This window comes from Marmota marmota, unplaced genomic scaffold (assembly GCF_001458135.2).
Source record: "Marmota marmota marmota unplaced genomic scaffold, marMar, whole genome shotgun sequence".
In the NCBI taxonomy this organism is placed as follows: Eukaryota; Metazoa; Chordata; class Mammalia; order Rodentia; family Sciuridae; genus Marmota; species Marmota marmota.
In genome coordinates, this window is record NW_026000000.1 from 6163766 (window position 1) to 6181485 (window position 17720).

The window sequence follows — 17720 nt, forward strand, 5'->3', positions numbered from 1 at the left end:
TTTTTGCCTAAAGCATCCAGAGGACCTTCTGGACAAAGGGACAAGTGAGCCAAGTTTTTAAGTAGGACTTTTACAAAGGAGAAAGGAGGGGTAAAGGCAGCTGTTGCTGAGAAAAGGGCGTGCAAAAAAAAAAAAAAGAAATTGGAAGGGTTTTGTAGGCTGATGACTGGATTGTGGTAAGAACAGAGGGTTTATAGGACAAGGAACTGGACAGCTAGCCGTATGCTGAGAGATGAGTTTGGAAAGAAGAGAGGGAGATAGATTATAAAGAAATATCTTAGTATCTCAAACTAAAAGAATCTGGACCTTTTTCTCTGGGCTATAAAGAACCAACAGAGATCTGTTCCTTCTGCATTGTGTTTGTCTTTGAAGGAAGGGAGTAGAAGATTGATTATAATGTCGAAGAACTCAAGCAGGGAGACCATTAGGATATTGCTGCAACAGCCCTAAGCAACTTCATTAGGGTTTGGGAGTTTAAACTTTAGTTCAAAGCAGATTTCAGTGAATAATTAAATATAGGAGGTGAGAGAGAAATGCTTCTAGTTTAGGGGACTTGGTGGATGATAGATCAAGCATACAAGTGATAAACAGGTTGAGGTAGAAGTGATCAGTTAATTCAATGATGGATATGTGGCATTCAGATTGCCTAAGTGGTATTCAGACATTCAGATGGAGATGTCCATTGACAGAAGTATGTTTTTTTTTCCCTGACAATCAGAAGATGAATGGAAATTGATGTTGCAGTTCACAGTTAATCACTTTAATAATAACATGATATAATCACAGCTTTGGTTTGTTAATTACAATCAGTGTTTTGATTTACACCAGTGAATAAATACTGGGGTTTTTTTCCCCAGTAAATACTTGAATCCTTACTATGTCTCTGAGGTTTGCATCTTTATCCCTTGAGTGTTTTAAAAATTGTTGTTTAAAGATTCAATGATTTCTTTGGAGTTCATAAACTTATTCTATGAATGAATAAGGAAATATGCAAAAACTCTCAGTGTCTAAATCTTAAATATCAATCTTTCTGTCTTCAAATAAAAAGGTAACATTTGAAATTTCATATTTGGAAATCTCTTTAAAATATTTATAAATAGTGTTTTCTGGCTGCTTACTTGGGAAATGTTTATTTTCCTCATATCCTAGAGATAAGCAGGAAAGGAAGGATGCCAGGACTGAAATTCTGACAGAAGCTTAGCAATCAGTATGAAAATCAACAGGACAATCAGTGAAAGTTAAATTCTGCTTTAGATATTCACTTCACTTTTTTGTAGAGTTAAGTGGTTATGCTTACTTTAGTAGGCACACTTCCCTGGTGAGACAGTTATTACAGGCCCAGCTGGGTCATAAAGATCTAAGACTTTCCTTTTCTTTTCAATATGTCTAGCAGTTGGTACTCATTTTGAAACTCAGCATAGAAGCATGAATTGGATTAGCATCAGCCACAATAATGATGCAGCCTCATTCCCAGGATGAGCTTTACTTACAAAGGAGGCCCTTTCTGAATTTACTATTTTGGAAGAAGTGTAGTGGTCATATTGTCTACTGCCCTGCCCAACCATGCAATTGAATTAATTTAAAATGAATACCAGACAATCAAAATCAAATCATGATTTGACAGTTGGTAAGGAAGAGAACATTCTCCATGCTGAAGCAGAGTTAATACATTATCATTTAGACAGAAACCCACTTGGGCTGAATGAAAACTTACATTTAGTCATGTTTCATTAGACTCTTAAGATTTACTTTTTTCTCTTCTTTTTTTTGTTTTTACATTTCTAATAGAGATTATATCATGATAATATGTATAAAAACTCTTCACTGTAGAAAAATTGAAAAGAAGAGAAAATTTTAAATATAATCTTGCCATTCAAAGGTAACTACTATTCTTCTATTGACATCTTGGTATACTTCATTAAATAGGGAAATCATTCTACCTAAATTATTTTCCCTGCTTTGACCATATGTAAAGCAGCATTAAAAATAATCTCTCTCTCTCTCTCTCTCTCTCTCTCTCTCTCTCTCTCACACACACACACACACACACACACGCACATACAGATTTAAATTGATAGGTAAAGATTGACTAAATAGTGTAACTCATAGGAAAGCTGCAAGGAATATTTTTTCCTCCACTTTAAAAATAAACTAAAATTCACAGAGCCAAAATGTCATGTCCCAAAACACATAGCTTATAAGTAGGGAAATGGTTATTAGACTTAGTTTGGTTTCCAAAGCCCATCAGAACACATAACCATACTACATTGCCCTGGCAATTTAGCATGAGCATCACTGAGTTCCTTTGTCTTCTTAGACTTTTAAATGTAATCTGACATCTAGTCAATTTTAATTTTTATTTTTTGTGACAAATTCTATGCAGTAAGCAGCTTTGCCCATCTTCAGAAGTAATTCCTTGAAGAGATACATGGTAGTAGAATTATAGATTCAGAAGATAAGTATATTTTAAAATTATTGTCTAGAGCCATTATACAGCATTCCCTCACACACATTAGTGACAATGTGAGAATGTCTGTTGCACTGCTTCTGGGCCAGATTGTACTTTGATTTGAAATAATCTTAAGAAATACAGATCAGAGATAAATCCACCCAAGGCGTGAAATAATCACCATCCTAAAAGAGTCAATTTGACATTTATTCTTCTCTTGTAATTGATACATGGAGCTTAGTTATTGACAATTAAAGCTGGGGAGATTGTTCATTCTTTGTCAATTACTTTCTTTGTCCTAGAGACGAATAAACAAATATAAGAGACTTCAGAAGATTATGAGAGTAGAAAAGAGCTCAGATGACCTTTCTCTGAAATGTCAGAAATAAATAATAAAGGCCAAAAACGTACCTGAAAAGGAAGGGTAGACAAGAAAAAAGAATGGGAATTATCCAAGTGACTAACTTAAATCAGAACCAGAAAACCATGACTTGAGAGGGTTCAATTTATAGAGGAAACAGTATGATCAGTGGTGGAAAGAAACATTCAGAGAAGATAACTTGTAAATGTTCTGAGCATTAAGATGTCATGATTTTATTTTAACACTCTCATGTCTGTTAATTGTCACAATAGTCCTGTAGAAACAGATGACATAAACCCCAAAATATTCCAGAAAGGGAAATCGAGAATCAGAGAGGCCAAATGATGGGGTCAGAGTCACAGAGCTCCATTAGAATGTCAAGGCTGTCTGATTTCAAGTCTGTGCTATGCCTGTCATATTGCCTTTAGGCTGTTGCTTCTGTACCAACAAGTTAAGTGCTAACTGGAAAGCTGTATCCTGTTTGCAGAATCTTTTACAGAAGAGTAGAGTGAGAGAGAACCAAGGTGGTGAGACCAAGGAGGATGCTTCTGAGGTTAAGGACAAGTGTCAATACTGTGAATAAGGCAGCAGGGGAAGTAAAAAAGAAAAGGAGGAATGAGCTCAAAAGAGATTGCAAAGGTAAACTGGATATGCTAGGGTGAAAGGAGAAGGTCATAGATAGCCTTCAGATATCTCACCATTGGGAAGACGAGAAATTGAGAGGCAAGTCTTGTCTGAAGCTGGTAAATGCAGTTATGGCTAAGCTGAATTTGAGGAGCAAGTGAGATACACTGAGAAAAGTGACCACAATATGGATCTGGAGAGTTCAAAGATGTAGATTTAGATGAAAATGAAAGTTGTTAACTTGGAAATGAAAGTCATTAACTTGGAAATCTGAGCAATAGTCTCAAGAGTAAATTCTCTTTTATGGGAAACTTTTAAGAAAAATGTAATTAGCATAGTGTACAACAAATGGCTTTTGAAAAAAATCACCCAGGTGCAAGTTCTGTCTTTAGGGTCTCAGATAAATTATATAATCTCTCTAAGCCTTGCATCTCCTCTTCTGTTGTCAACCAGGAGATACTGACAGTGTCCAGAAACAATTTTTTTTTTTATGACTAAAGGATTGGCTACTGGTGTCTGCTGGGTAGAGGCCAGGGATACTGGTAAATATCTTACAATGTGCAGAACAATTCCTGCAACTAAGAACTATATGGTCAAAATGTCAGTAGCACTGAGTTTGAGAAACCCTAGTGCAAACCCTCCATAAAGTAGGGATAACTACTTACTTCGTAGAGTTATGAGGTTTCAATAAGGTTATTCTGGTACAAAATAAGGACTTTTGAGGGGGAACACAGTCACACCTATTCTTGCATGTACTATATTGCCCATGACTGTTTTCACATATAACAACATAACTGAGTAGCTACAATCAAGATCTCTTTACTATCTGGTCCTTTACAAAACATTTGTTAACCCCTGTTCTAAATAATTCTCTTCTTTTCACTCTTACACCCTTATATCTAATCCAACACTAAATCTTATTCATTCTACCCTCAATAATTGTAAATTAAACTCCTTTTATATACTGTCCTTTGGTCCCAGCTGATATATTCTAATTTATAGGGTTATATCAATTATATCAGATACCAGTTAAAACAATCTACTTTTTGGTGAATGACTATTTCAAACTGCCTCTGGAAAACTTGGATAAGCTAAATATCTTGTAAAATGTAATAAGAAATTTTCTAATTTTTAAAAGTAGGTTACAAATGAACTACAAAGATACTGCAATAAAACTATTCTAATGTTTTTTATTATATTTTGATATAATATATCAAAATTATTATTTTGATATATTAAAATATATTAAAAAAACCTTTGAAACACAGACAATGTTAGTCCCCAGCTTAACATTTTTATGAAAACATGTCTATCACTGGACTTTTAATTTCTGCTGTCATAAATGATTGGAAAGGGTTACAAAATTGTTCTTTTTCTAGTACTGGGGATTGAACCCAGGGCCTCATGCATGCTAGGCAAGTGTTCTACCACTGACTACACCCCCAGCTCTAACATTTTTATGAACATTATAGCTTTCCTTCTGATAAATACTCAGCCTTTCACTAACTCCAACTTTGTGTTATACATTTTGTGATTTATCTCTAATATGAAACTGTAAATTCCTTAAGAATATACCTTTTTTTTGCATAATCCACAGTAGCTTAAGTCTGTAGAAAGTAGGCACTGCATAAGATAGAAAAAAGGATAACTGGAAGGTTATGAATGTTTGTTGGTTTAATTTTATCTGGAACTCATTCTCCCATCAAAGAAATATATTCATATGATACTTGATAGCATAAACAATAAGAATTATGATTGTCTTAGTTATAAATAAAATAAACAAAAAATAATGACTATAAAAGCACTCACCGGAAGCTACAATGTGAATCAACAGATTTTTTTTTCCATAAACATGTCAAAGCAATGAAGGATGCCTTTTAAACTTAGCTAAGTCACAAGAATCCTGAGCCATCTTAGAGCTCTAACTTTCTATTTTCTTTTAATAAACATCTTTTAGTGAAAAAGCATTTAGCCAAGATTCAGATTAACAATCTTAAAGCTATAGCCTGTCAAATCAAGAGGGCTTTGCCCAGGCTTCCAATAATACTTGACAAACATTTTGCTCAGCACTAGTGAAATATTTGAAGTAGTTTCTGGTTTACGATATTTCCTTTGATTCTTTTTGTCTTATAGCATTTCACTCTTAAGAATAGATTATCATCTTACTTTAAGGGTGTAATCAAGAAACAAACCTGCTTTATATGAGTTAGAAGATTTTCTATCACTCTAGTTTGAATTTTAAGAGATTCTAGTTTTAAAATTTTTATACAAGATTCTAATCATTGTATTAGAATAGAGGATAGATAAGCATAAATATTAAATCAACTATTTAAATCAACTATGAATATAGATATATGAATGCATATGTGGCTTAAGAATATAAAAAGTGCTTTGTAAGCGAAAAGTAAAATATAAATGCTCTCATTTTATTTACACTGCCTTTCTAGTAATTTAAAAGCCCATTTCTCTCTAGATGAAGTCTTATCATATCACAACTGCTGAAGAACAAAATTATACACGTTTTAGACATACCACTGAGTAATCAGCTCCCTTCAGATGGATGTTTTGGCTTAATAATGAAAACATCTTAATAACTGAAATTATTACCCACTGAGCTACTGCCACTATAATGTTCTAAAACAGATTTCCTAGAATGAAAAGAAGCCTTTTAACTGATATTCCTGAAGGAATATTTCTATAAAAGTCATCATTCTTGATGTGAAAGTGTCCTCATTTCTTCTCCCTCCCCCTCTCTCTTCCTTCCTTTCTTCCTTCTTTTCTTCCTTCCTTTATTCATCCTACTTTCTTTCCTTTATCCTTTTCTCCCTCTTTCTTCCCTTCATTCTTTCCTTTCCCTCCCCACCTTGCAAGTTTATTTAAACTACTGACATTAAACATAAAAGGGACTTCTGATAATATTTTATCCATTGCCTTAAATAATTCTGTTGAGACTTGTTGAAACTAGATTTCCCACCTTAAGAAAATAAACAGGAGACAGTCCCCACAAGCAATAGTAGGTACATATGAAAGTTTGCTTTCATTGAGATACAAACTTTGAGATTCCCTAAATTAAAATATTTCACTTCATCATGTCTCCTTAACTTTTTTATGAAATTAAGTCCAGAGTATTTATGAATTTGACTATTTTATTTCATAAGGCTTAAAATATAAATTGTATAATGTCTGTGAATTTAAAAGCTGAACATGATGGATGATTTACTTGTAGTAACCTAGATCTGTTATAATGGGTAAATAACATTTTGTGGTCCACTCATTCAGTTCATAAGGTTGTCAAAACATCTTATAATCTCTTTCAGAATACAGCAATGACAACAAAAGTCTTCTCCATTTATTAGTCAAGAAATGTCATAATGAAGTCTGGCATGATGATACAAACCTGTAATCCCAACAACTCAGGAACCTAAGGAACGAGGATCATAAGTTCAAGGCCAGCCTTAGTAACTTAGTGAGGCCCTAAGCAACTTAGAGAGACCCTGACTCAAAATAAATAATAAAAAGAGATGGGTATGTTGCTCAGTGGTTAAGCACACCTGGATTCAATCCCCAGTACCAAAAAAAAAAAAAAAAAAAGCACAGGACCTAAGTAAATAATTAGAAAGGAATCTGATAACTAGAGCAATTCTCTTATAAATATCTGTACAATGAGAGTCCATACACATGGCAGGTGTTTCTACAGAACATCTGTGAAAGGGAAAAATGCAATGGTAATTTCTTCATATCTGTGGCAAGAAGGATAAATTCTGTAACATCATCAATTATGCTTATCAAGATGTCTTAAATTACTCATTGACCAGTATAGACAATGGCTTTCATTTGGAATTTAGTAATGTTGCTTGAAAATTCTACACTGTATAATGTTTGATTTATTGTTTGGATAGATTCAGAATATTATCCAGGAATCATATTTTAATATTTCAAAAAATATTATATTATTTTGGTTGGAATGGTCTCCTAAATAAAAATCATTTACAAAAGACACGGTTCTAATATCAAAAGCCAAAATTATAGTCCAGGTTACATTTGTTTTCAAAAGAAATTCCATATGTATAATCTATAATCTAGAATACAAATATTTGTGGTTGTATATATAGTTACCATACCATACCCCCTCCTTCATCTGAATACATGTGTGTATGTGAGTGTATGTGTTAGTAGATGTATAAGTGGGTATACATGCATCAGTGGGTATTCTGATAGATGTACATACAGTGGCCTATTAGTCATCTGCTCAAATATTACTTAAGGAGTTTTAAAAACTAAATACTTATGCTATAATATTAAGTTAAGAATTAGGAGATTGAGTCATAACTACTTTCTAATTACAGCTAATCTATGCATAGAAAGAAGTCAAAAAATAAAAGAAAAAAAAGTTCCCCCTTGTTATTTGTAATTAGATAACTATGTGTAATCTTTTAATTTCTTCTTTCAGTTTTTTTATATTTCCCATAGCACAAAAAATATCTATTATATTTTAAATGAAAGTTAGAGGGAATTTATTTCACAAATGACACAAGGCTTTTTTGGACACATATCTTTTTTTGTCTAGTAGTAAAAATAATAAATTTTGGATTAAGATAACTATGTAAAAATTAATGGTTTAAATTAAGGACATTTAAGAAAACAAAAAAATCATACTTCAGATACTCATTTTTTTCATTCTTTTTAAATGTGATATTTGTCATTGACTATTACTAATTTTAAAAAATGGATAAACTATTTTACAAATCATTAGTATAATTAGATGCTTTCTACTTTTACAGCTCACTACAGAACTGCCATATAAATGCTTTTCTCCTTTTAACTTTGCTGATAGGATTTCAAACTAGATTTTCAAAAAGCAATCTGAGAAGTTTTAATCTAGTATAATGAACAGAACAGAATTTCTTATGTTAATACATTTAACAAGAATGAAGATATTTTTATCAGATTACTCATTAATTCTTTGGTAATGTAATATCCTGATTAAAATGTCTTCATCTCAAATAAAGACAAGGAGGAAGACAAAATTTTTTTAAAAAATGAGTTCTCAGAATTACTTTGAGCTTAATTATCCAAGATCATGCTCTCTTAATGTACATAATGGACAAGCCAAGTTTTAATGGTCATTATTCTTTGGTTTTCTTTCAAATTTTTCTTTGACTCCTTTGTCAGAATGTTCTTACAATGTTTTGGATTTGGTATTATAAAGGACGGGAATGGGTAATATGGAATACTGATTAGAATCCTGATAAATTATAGTCGTCTTGGACAAGTAATTTAACTCTAGGATTAAATTGTTTTTTATCAATGAAAACAGAAAATTAGCCAAATATTATCTATTTTCATGGCAAAATTAATTTTAAACTTTATATTATAAACTCATCTAACCCTAAAGGGTTTCTTGAAAATCAGCCTTTTCCCAAGTTTTAGCAAAGAACAAAGCATTCTATGGTAACTTGAGAAAATTTATCATATAAAAAAAGAATAATGGCACAAGTCATATTTAAAAATTTTCCTCAACCATGAGGATTTTATTAATCATTTTATTATTGATATCATTTTAAAAAATTTTGTAAGAACTACTGCCTTTAACCATTCAACATTCACTCAGTATGAATTAATGCAGTTGATTACAGAAGACTTCATATTTTTGAATAAGATTCTTGATTCCATAGGCCTTTGTCTATAATTTTTTCTTGTATACAGATATTGCATTTAGTATAACTTTCTAATTACTCTGCCTCCCAGATGAGATCATTACCCAAGGGTCTGAGATAATAGCTATTCCATCCCCTTGAAGCCAGCTCCCAGGCACAGTGTCATGTTCTACTTTACAGTTTTTCCAACCAACTTATATATGAAAGTAATTAAGTAACTTTTAAATTTAAGTCAATAAATCTTCTAAGATATTTCAGGACCTGACAATGCATAACTTAATGTTTAATGATTACAACACACAAAGTCATTTACATATTTTAGATTATACAAGGGCTAGGATGCAGCTCAGTGGTAGAGCACTCGCCTAACAACCAAGAGGCCCTGGGTTTGATCCCCAGCAATGAAAAATAAAAGTAGAGATTTAAAATCAAAATGAGATTCTTAAACCACTTCAAAACTTTCCACCCAGAGCCCAGATATTGTTAGAAATTTCACAATTAGCTTCCAAGCATAGTGATTTGGATAGTGCAATGTAAGTTTGAATAGTAGGAAGGCGAATGATCACCTTCTGCCATTTAATCTTCCCATTTTCTGGCTGTGTGACTCTCAGCTAGTTTCTCAACCTGTTGTACTTTAATATCCTCCTTTACAATATGGGGATAAATGAAAGTAAAATAGAGATAAATAATCCTAACTCAGTGGGTCCTTGTACACTATTAGTTACTACATATGAAGCACACTGGGCAGTGCCTGGTATGTGGGGCTCTGACTGTCATGTGAAGTCCCAGATTTCTGTGTATAGTCTCTATTTTTTGTTTCTTCATCCACAAAAGGAAAGTTCTAGTCATTACCAAAATCTTGTTTGCCTAAGAGTTACTGTATCTTGTTGTTTGCTTTTTGAGGACAATTATAATATGTGTGTATGTTTACATTGCATTATTTTATAGTGTTATATTATAAATATATAATAGATGAGACTTCTCTGTAGAAAGTAAGTCTGAATACATTTCTAGGTACATAGTAGGATATTGATAGACTGAGTAAAGTAAACCACCTGCTTTACACTAAAGTGATTTTTTTTTCATGCTTTCAAAGGAGTTGATTTTTCTATAATTCTCTCCTGCTGTTTGTTTTCCCATCAGCTACACATTTTTTTGCCTTTGAAGATTAGCTTACTAATTTTAAGTATAGATAATGATGCTTGTCTTTTATAGCTTGAGAATTGAATTAATAAATGTGAATGATAATTATAATACCTGACATATAGTAAGCACTCCGTGGTTGGTAGATCTTGTTGTTATTTTAGTATTATAATGAAAAGACTCATTAACTTTGTGATGCATATAAATTAATGTATCATATATTTTAATCTACTCAGTTATTTGAATATCTGTCTTTACCAGACATATAGCCAGATACAGTTAAGTATTGGGGACTATGGAGGTGAATCAAGTAGGAAAGGTCTCTGATCTCATAAAGTTTATATCAGAGTCGGGGGAAAAAATCTGCTCTCTGGTATGTTTATTAATGACGCATTAGGTTAAGTGTTTGAATTTATTTTTCTTTAGATGCCCTTAATTGTTTCACCTTAAGTGATTGACTAGGTTTCTGTCCTTACTACTTTGTATTTGTCCTAATTACTGTGTTTTTCCTCTTACAGCTCTTTCAAGCATTTGATTGGAGGGCTGGACGATGTTTCTAATAAAGCATATGAGGATGCAGAAGCAAAAGCAAAGTAAGTGATACTATTTTCTTTTGCCTTTATCTTGATAAATATTGATTTTGAATAGAAATAAGATCAAATATTTTGATGGACTCAACAAAGTCCAGCACTCTGATAGTAAGAATCTAATTACTTGAGAATAAAATGAAGCAAACTATTCAAGATAATTATTATACAATATGCTTATTTAGTATATCTCTCTTTAAACATAAAACCTTAATTTTGTTATGAAGATAATCTAAACAAGGTACAAGGTTAGTTTAAAATAAAGTATAAATGATTGAATATAAATATGTAATTTGTTCTGTAGACAATATTTTCTGAACAAATGGTGGTTGCATTCAACTGCATAAAATGTAATAAAGCTAGAGGTATTTACAAGGCTGCAATTATTATCACTTCACATTGAACTTTGATGTTACTAATTTGGAATTGATATGAGATGATAAATAACCTATCAATTATCATTTTGTTTAAAAATACAATTCTTCTACAAGGATAGTTTTCTTTAATCCAAAACTTTAATGTTTGACAAACATTTGAAGTAATTTGAGATTGCATTTTTTTCTGCAGAAGTTTTGGGCTAATTAAACAAACAAACAAAAAACAATATCATAATCCTACCCAGTTTCTTCCAGTGTAAATTCTTATTTCATTATCATTCAGGACACTTAAAAAGGACACTTTAAATTCAAAACAGTGAGTGTTAAATAGATAGTTCATGGGCAGAATATGATTAGTTGGTTTTATAGGAACCTAAAAATCAAAGTATTTTTTTTTCTTGCTTTGAGAATCCATGAAGATAAAACGTTTGGCCTAGAGCAAAAATGATAGGGACTATACTACATGTTGACCCCATAAAATTATATTTCAAAAGTTATATGGATATATTTACAATTTCTTCTCTATATAGTTTTTTTTTTTTTTTTTTGGTTTTCTTTGAGTTTTGGAGGGACAGAGACTTACATCCTGAGGTCAAATGCTCACAGTGCCCCTATGAGAACCTGCCCAGGAAATCACATAGGCCAGTTTTAATACCACATCCCACAGAGTCTTTGGGATTACATATACTATGGATACTTAATATCAATTCTTCTGACAATTTATGATCCTTTAGTACATTTAAATGCAAATTCATGTTCAATGTACACTTTCGCTTCTAGTACTAGAACAGATACCGCTGAGATGGCAGAGGGACCATGAAAAGTATCTTTTCAATCTCATAATATATAAAAATGTATTTTGTTATTGTTGAACTTTATTCCTAAAAAATTATTTATTTTTCTATGTTAAAAAAACTTCATATTTATGTCATCATTTATTTCAGCTTGTTTTTATTTTTCCTTAGAAAATATGTATATGTGTGTTTATATATATACAATAACCGGTATTAATCTTAAATATCCATTGAAATCTACTTGAGTTACTAGTCTTAGAATTGCTAGAAAAAGTCAGAAGTATTTTACACTAATATATTCTCAATACTTTGGACTATTTCTATTTCCCTGTTGAACTTCAAATATATTATCTAGTGACAGTTTTTGTATAGCCCATATTTATTGCAAAAAGTTGAGGCCATCACAGGCTTACAATTGATAAGTAATGGAAAAGCAACTGTGAATTAGTCATCTCCTTCTCAGTGTCTATTGACCTTATAAAGATAACAGTGTGTACATGTCAAGATTCTGTCCATTCATGAATTCACCTGCACACACTAAAGGTAGTAGGAAAACTAATATACTGAAATCCAGACTCAAACAATTGGAAGGAAGGTGTAACTACAGTTCAGGTAACAAAAGAGAATCAGTCAACATAAAACACATGAGTGAAAGGCCAGAATCCTTGGTTTCTGCTCCGGACTCAATTCTTCCCAAGCAAGTGATCTTTGTCAGACCTGTCTTTCTACCTTAGTTACCACATCTGTAAAATGCTAATTTTTGAGATTTAATTGGTGACAGTATTTTCAGACTTTTTAAATTATAATGAGCCATAAAAGTGGTTGAATTAATCATTGGAAATATACTTTAATCCATTTCATATATGGTCGTATTTAAAGATACTAATTATTCCACATATATTATCTAAATTTATTTTACCTAAGCAAGTAAAGTTTTTAATCTTTCATAAGCAAAATGCTCTTGCTGGGTTAGCATATCATTAAATTACACCTAGCCTGGAAAAATTCAATAAATGTCTTTTTTTAAAATAAAAACAATAACATTTTGTTAAAAGAGAATTTATTTATGGTTAAGGAACAACAAAAGAAAGTAAAATGACTATTTACCTCCAGGTGCTTCTCTGGGTGTTTTATTTGACTCATAGATTTGACAGATCATATTTGGGGATCATATATATAATTTTCCCCAGTTTTATTGAAGTACAACTAAAAACTAAAAATTATATAGTCTTAGGTTATATAATGTGATATGATTTATGTGTACATTATGAAATGATTACCAAAATCAAGTTGATCAATGTATCCATCACCTCTTTGTATATGTGTATACATGTGTTTGTATGTGTGTGCATGTGTGTATTTAATGCATGTGTGTGTTTGTAAAAACACACAGGAAACTGTTTTACCAAATTTCTAGGACAGATTTGTTTTAATTTTTCTGATTAATTCATACTAAACCTAAATGAATGAGCCCATTTTCCTTAATTTATTTATAATTAAATAATTTATTATTATTTAGAAACTGAAAATGGCTTGATTAAAAATGACTAAAACCTTTGATCCAAATTCTAGAGATTTTTATTTTTACTCCTAAAAATAGATACATAAACAAATCTTGGAGGAGTTGTAGGCCTCTTTTACTGTTAGATTTTTATAGATTTCTAACAAATCATATTCTAGGTGGAAGTCATCTCCTTTTTCTTTTTGTTGCAGTACTGAGGGATTGAATTTAGGGCCTCAAACATATAAGACAAAGTTTTACCACTGAGCTACCTCCCCAGTCTTTTTAAAAATTGTATTTTGGGACAGAGTCTCATTAAATTGCCCAGATTGGTCTTGAACTTGATCCTCTTCCTCAGCCTCCCAATTAGCTAGGATTACAGGCATGCACTACCACTCCTGGTCAGAAGTCATTTTTTAATTAGGTGTCCTATCACTCACAAGGGGCAAACTATGACTCATTGCCAAGGAAAGCTTTTTAGTCTCATTAACAAGTTTAAACATCTATTGGTATTAGCATTGTTGTCTCTCTCTATTGAATTTCTTCCCCTTAAGCACTTTGTGCCTTCATTTTGAATTTAAGGAACTTAGAAGATTTGCCTACAGTGCAGAGACTAGGAACAGACTCTAATTGGCTTAAACTCCCTGGATAATTCTGTTAATACCTCTAAATTTCTGTATAGATCAACAAAATCTGGACCATTTGAAACAGGTGATGATTTGGCTTCACTGTATAAACAGAATCTTTTGTAAGGTGGTCCTCTTGGTTTTGCAAAACTGTGGAAGATTATGTTTCTTAAAATCCAACTAAAGTGATTGAATTACTTACCTATGTGAAATTATTATTGGTATTGCTTCATGGACTGTGCCTATTTGGGTAAGAAGAGAAAGAAGTAGGAACAACTGCAATGACTGATTCCACTGAGACATTTAAAAACTCAAATGTGAGAAACTCATTAGCTGTTAGCATAACAGGCTCAATGGCAGAATGATTCCTCAAAGTATACAGACCATTCTTTTTAGAAAAAAAAAAAAAAAACATACCAAGCATTTGCCTTAGGAAACTGGTCCAAGAGAAATGGCTTGAGAGAAATCCACCAGTGAAATGGTTTTCAAAACATCTCTACTGCAGGATATGTGCCCTCACCCTGTCTCAGGAGATTTATTTCCTACAGTAATTCTCAGCTGCAACTTCACCTTCATGCATGTTTAAACTTCTCTTGATTACTGCTAATTATCCACTGAGGGTTTCCCTTTTTAAAATAATGACTTATAATCTCAAAATCATTAGGAGAGACAATCTCAGATCAAAGTAAAGGATCCTTAATCTTTATTTGGATCAGAAAGCAGTGTGTGTGACAGTATGTACACAGTACTTTCCTCTGAGGTTATGTATTCATTCATTTAATAAACATTTAGAAATTTACTTATGATGAGTAAAGCATTGTGATTTGTAATGTGTCTACCAAATATAAAACCAATTTTCTAATAGTAAGAATCATCTTATAATTGATATATATATCAGAGGGAAGATTGATATATAGGTCAATTTTTTCATTCTGTAGTTATAAAAATATATTATGACAATCACTGTCATATAATACTTTGAATATAGAGTCCTATCTCCACTTTTAAGGCTTGTCTTGTAAAAATCATGACCGTTCAGAAATATCAAGAGAAAAAATAAATGTTTTATTTCAGTAAGTATTTCTGATTATATGAATGCAGTCTATGTCTGAAAATAAATTTTTTTTAAATTAGACTGTTATTGAGGTCTTCATTGTTGAATACTATACTCAGCAATGATAGGCAAGGCAACTTTTTTCAATTAAAAATTCCTACTATATATTTTAACTTAGTTTGTTAATTGTAATACTTGATCATAAAAATCTTCAATATAAAGGTTATTTACATATGCAACAACTATATTCCCAATTAAGGTCATACAGAGGGTGAAAAATATAAACAATGTTTTTACGTATAATGATGTTTATTTTTGTTAAAATATTTGTTGTTTAACTATTAATAAAAAATAATTTGGCAAGATAAAGAAATGAAAGTCAATGAAATAACTGTTCTTATCTCTCTGTTTTATAATTGTACTTATAGTGCATTTAAAATTTTATAAAATTTTTTCTATTTAGCATCATCATCATATTACAAACATTTATTATACTCTTATGTAGTCTTTAGAAACATTATGTTAATGATGGCCTGATAGTACTATGAATAGAAATCTGTTATTCTGAACTGATTCAATTGAAGCCTTATTGATTATCAATTTATTCTGCTTTTGAAGATAAGTTTTAACTAATTTCTATGAAAAAAAAAAAGCACCAATCAACACCACTAGTATGTCCCAACTAGCAATGCTTTCAAAATTACTTTGTACCATGATGGCATTCATAAAAAATAGCTATCCCAAATTGAACTGGTGGATTTAGCTGTACGATGTTATATTCTGTTGTCTTATCTAGAAGCCTAGAGGGATTCACATCTAAACACTTCCATTGATAAGTTCTGATGGCTATGTAAATATAGATCTGCACATGCCATTAATTATGATCTAAGTTGATGTGACCTGATATTGTTCTCCAGGAGAATCTATTCTCATGTAAAAATTCATGTAAAGCTTCTAAAGGGACATGATCATGCTTTTTAGCAAGCACGATCACTTGAAACACATATAAATTTAAATACTCCATGCGATGACCCACAGCCTCACACCCGCCAACATCATCCATGTTCTTTGTTTACATTCATTTATTCAAGAAAATATTTTCTATGCCTACAAATGTTTTATATAAAATGGTGAATAAGACAACATTTCTTGCTTGCATGAAGTTTGTGTTTCAGTGGGAGGGACACAGGTTAATCATTCTGAGAAGGCTTCCCTGAGGAAGTGACATTTTAATTATATTTTACCTGAATTCTATGGAATTAGTTGGTGCTGGCTAAGCAATAATTAGTGTATAAGCCAGGTGCAGTGGCGCATGTGTGTCATTCCACTAGCTTGAGAGGTGGAGGCAGGAGGATCATAAGGTCAAAGCCAGCCTCACCAACAGAGAAGAGCTAAGCAACTCAGTCAAACCCTGTCTACAAATACAATACAAATTAGGGCTGGGGACATGACTCAGTGGTCAAGTGCTACTGAGTTCAATCCTGGTATTAAAAAAAAAAAAAGAATTAGTGGTGTAGGCTAGGCAAGAGGCATGAGAACATTACAGACAGAGGAAAAACTGGTTAAATAAAAAACAATTCAAGGTAGGAGGCAGTATTACATATTCAAAGAACTAAAGTACCAATTTCTGGGACCTAGAACATAGGAGTTAGAGGGGGATGAAGGGAGATGGAGAAGATGAGAAAGGAAAGAATGACAGAGGCCAAATCTTACAAGATTTTGTAGGTCATGTTAGGAAATTGGGAAAAATCACTTCAGACTTCTAAGCTAGCCGATGAGCTGTTTAAGTTATAATTGAGCTCTCTTTTTTTTCTGAGATTGGTAAAGTATAAAGTAAAAGAAAGGAGAATAGTCAGAATGTTTCCAGATAAAGCTAATGGGAGACAGGATTAGAATGAGGATGGTATGAATAGAGAAAAGCATGCGAAAGATATTTAGGGCTGAAAGGGAGAGAGGTCAAAGATGATGCAGAGATTTTTTTTGTCTGCAAATCAGGGAGAGATGATGGCAGCCAATAAGGTATAGGAAAATGGAACAGTGACCAGGCTTAGAGGGTGAAAACAGACCTGAAAGGAGAGCCAGACCATCTCCCTGGATAGGATTTACACTACTTTCTGATGTGATTTCTTGAATAAGAAGGTCCTTACTCTTTTTTTCTAACATTGGGTGACATTATTTTGAGGTTTAAATATTAGCCACTCTAAGACATCTTTAAAAATAATAAATTCTTATAGAAAGAATGAAAATATTTTCCTAATATTGTAGCATAAATTTGTACATAAACCTCCTTCCCCCCCAGGGATAACATAAGCCTCTCTTTGAGCATAAAGAGGAAAAAGGGACACTGATCAACTAGGTTCAAAGTGCCAAAAACATAACCTTCTTATGATCACCATGTTGCCCCACCCCATTCTCCACACAGTACTCCTAATGCATTCACTTTGTCTCTGCCTTGTCCTGAAAAATGACATTCATAATAGAATCTCATAATACAAGAAGAAAAATTTAAAAGTAAACGAGAAAGATGAAACTAATAGAGAGTGTCAT

The 17720-nt window shown here is 32.2% G+C and overlaps 1 protein-coding gene across 3 annotated transcripts in view; it reads left to right on the plus strand.

The window, feature by feature from the left end:
* The window catches only part of Prkg1 (protein kinase cGMP-dependent 1), a 1168403-nt gene that overhangs the window by 1057136 nt on the left and 93547 nt on the right, over window positions 1–17720 (plus strand). For all 3 annotated transcript variants that reach the window (XM_048807597.1, XM_048807595.1, XM_048807598.1), the window contains exon 9: window positions 10753–10827. In XM_048807597.1, coding sequence (XP_048663554.1) covers window positions 10753–10827 — 75 coding nt within the window. The remainder of the gene's footprint in view (window positions 1–10752; window positions 10828–17720) is intronic.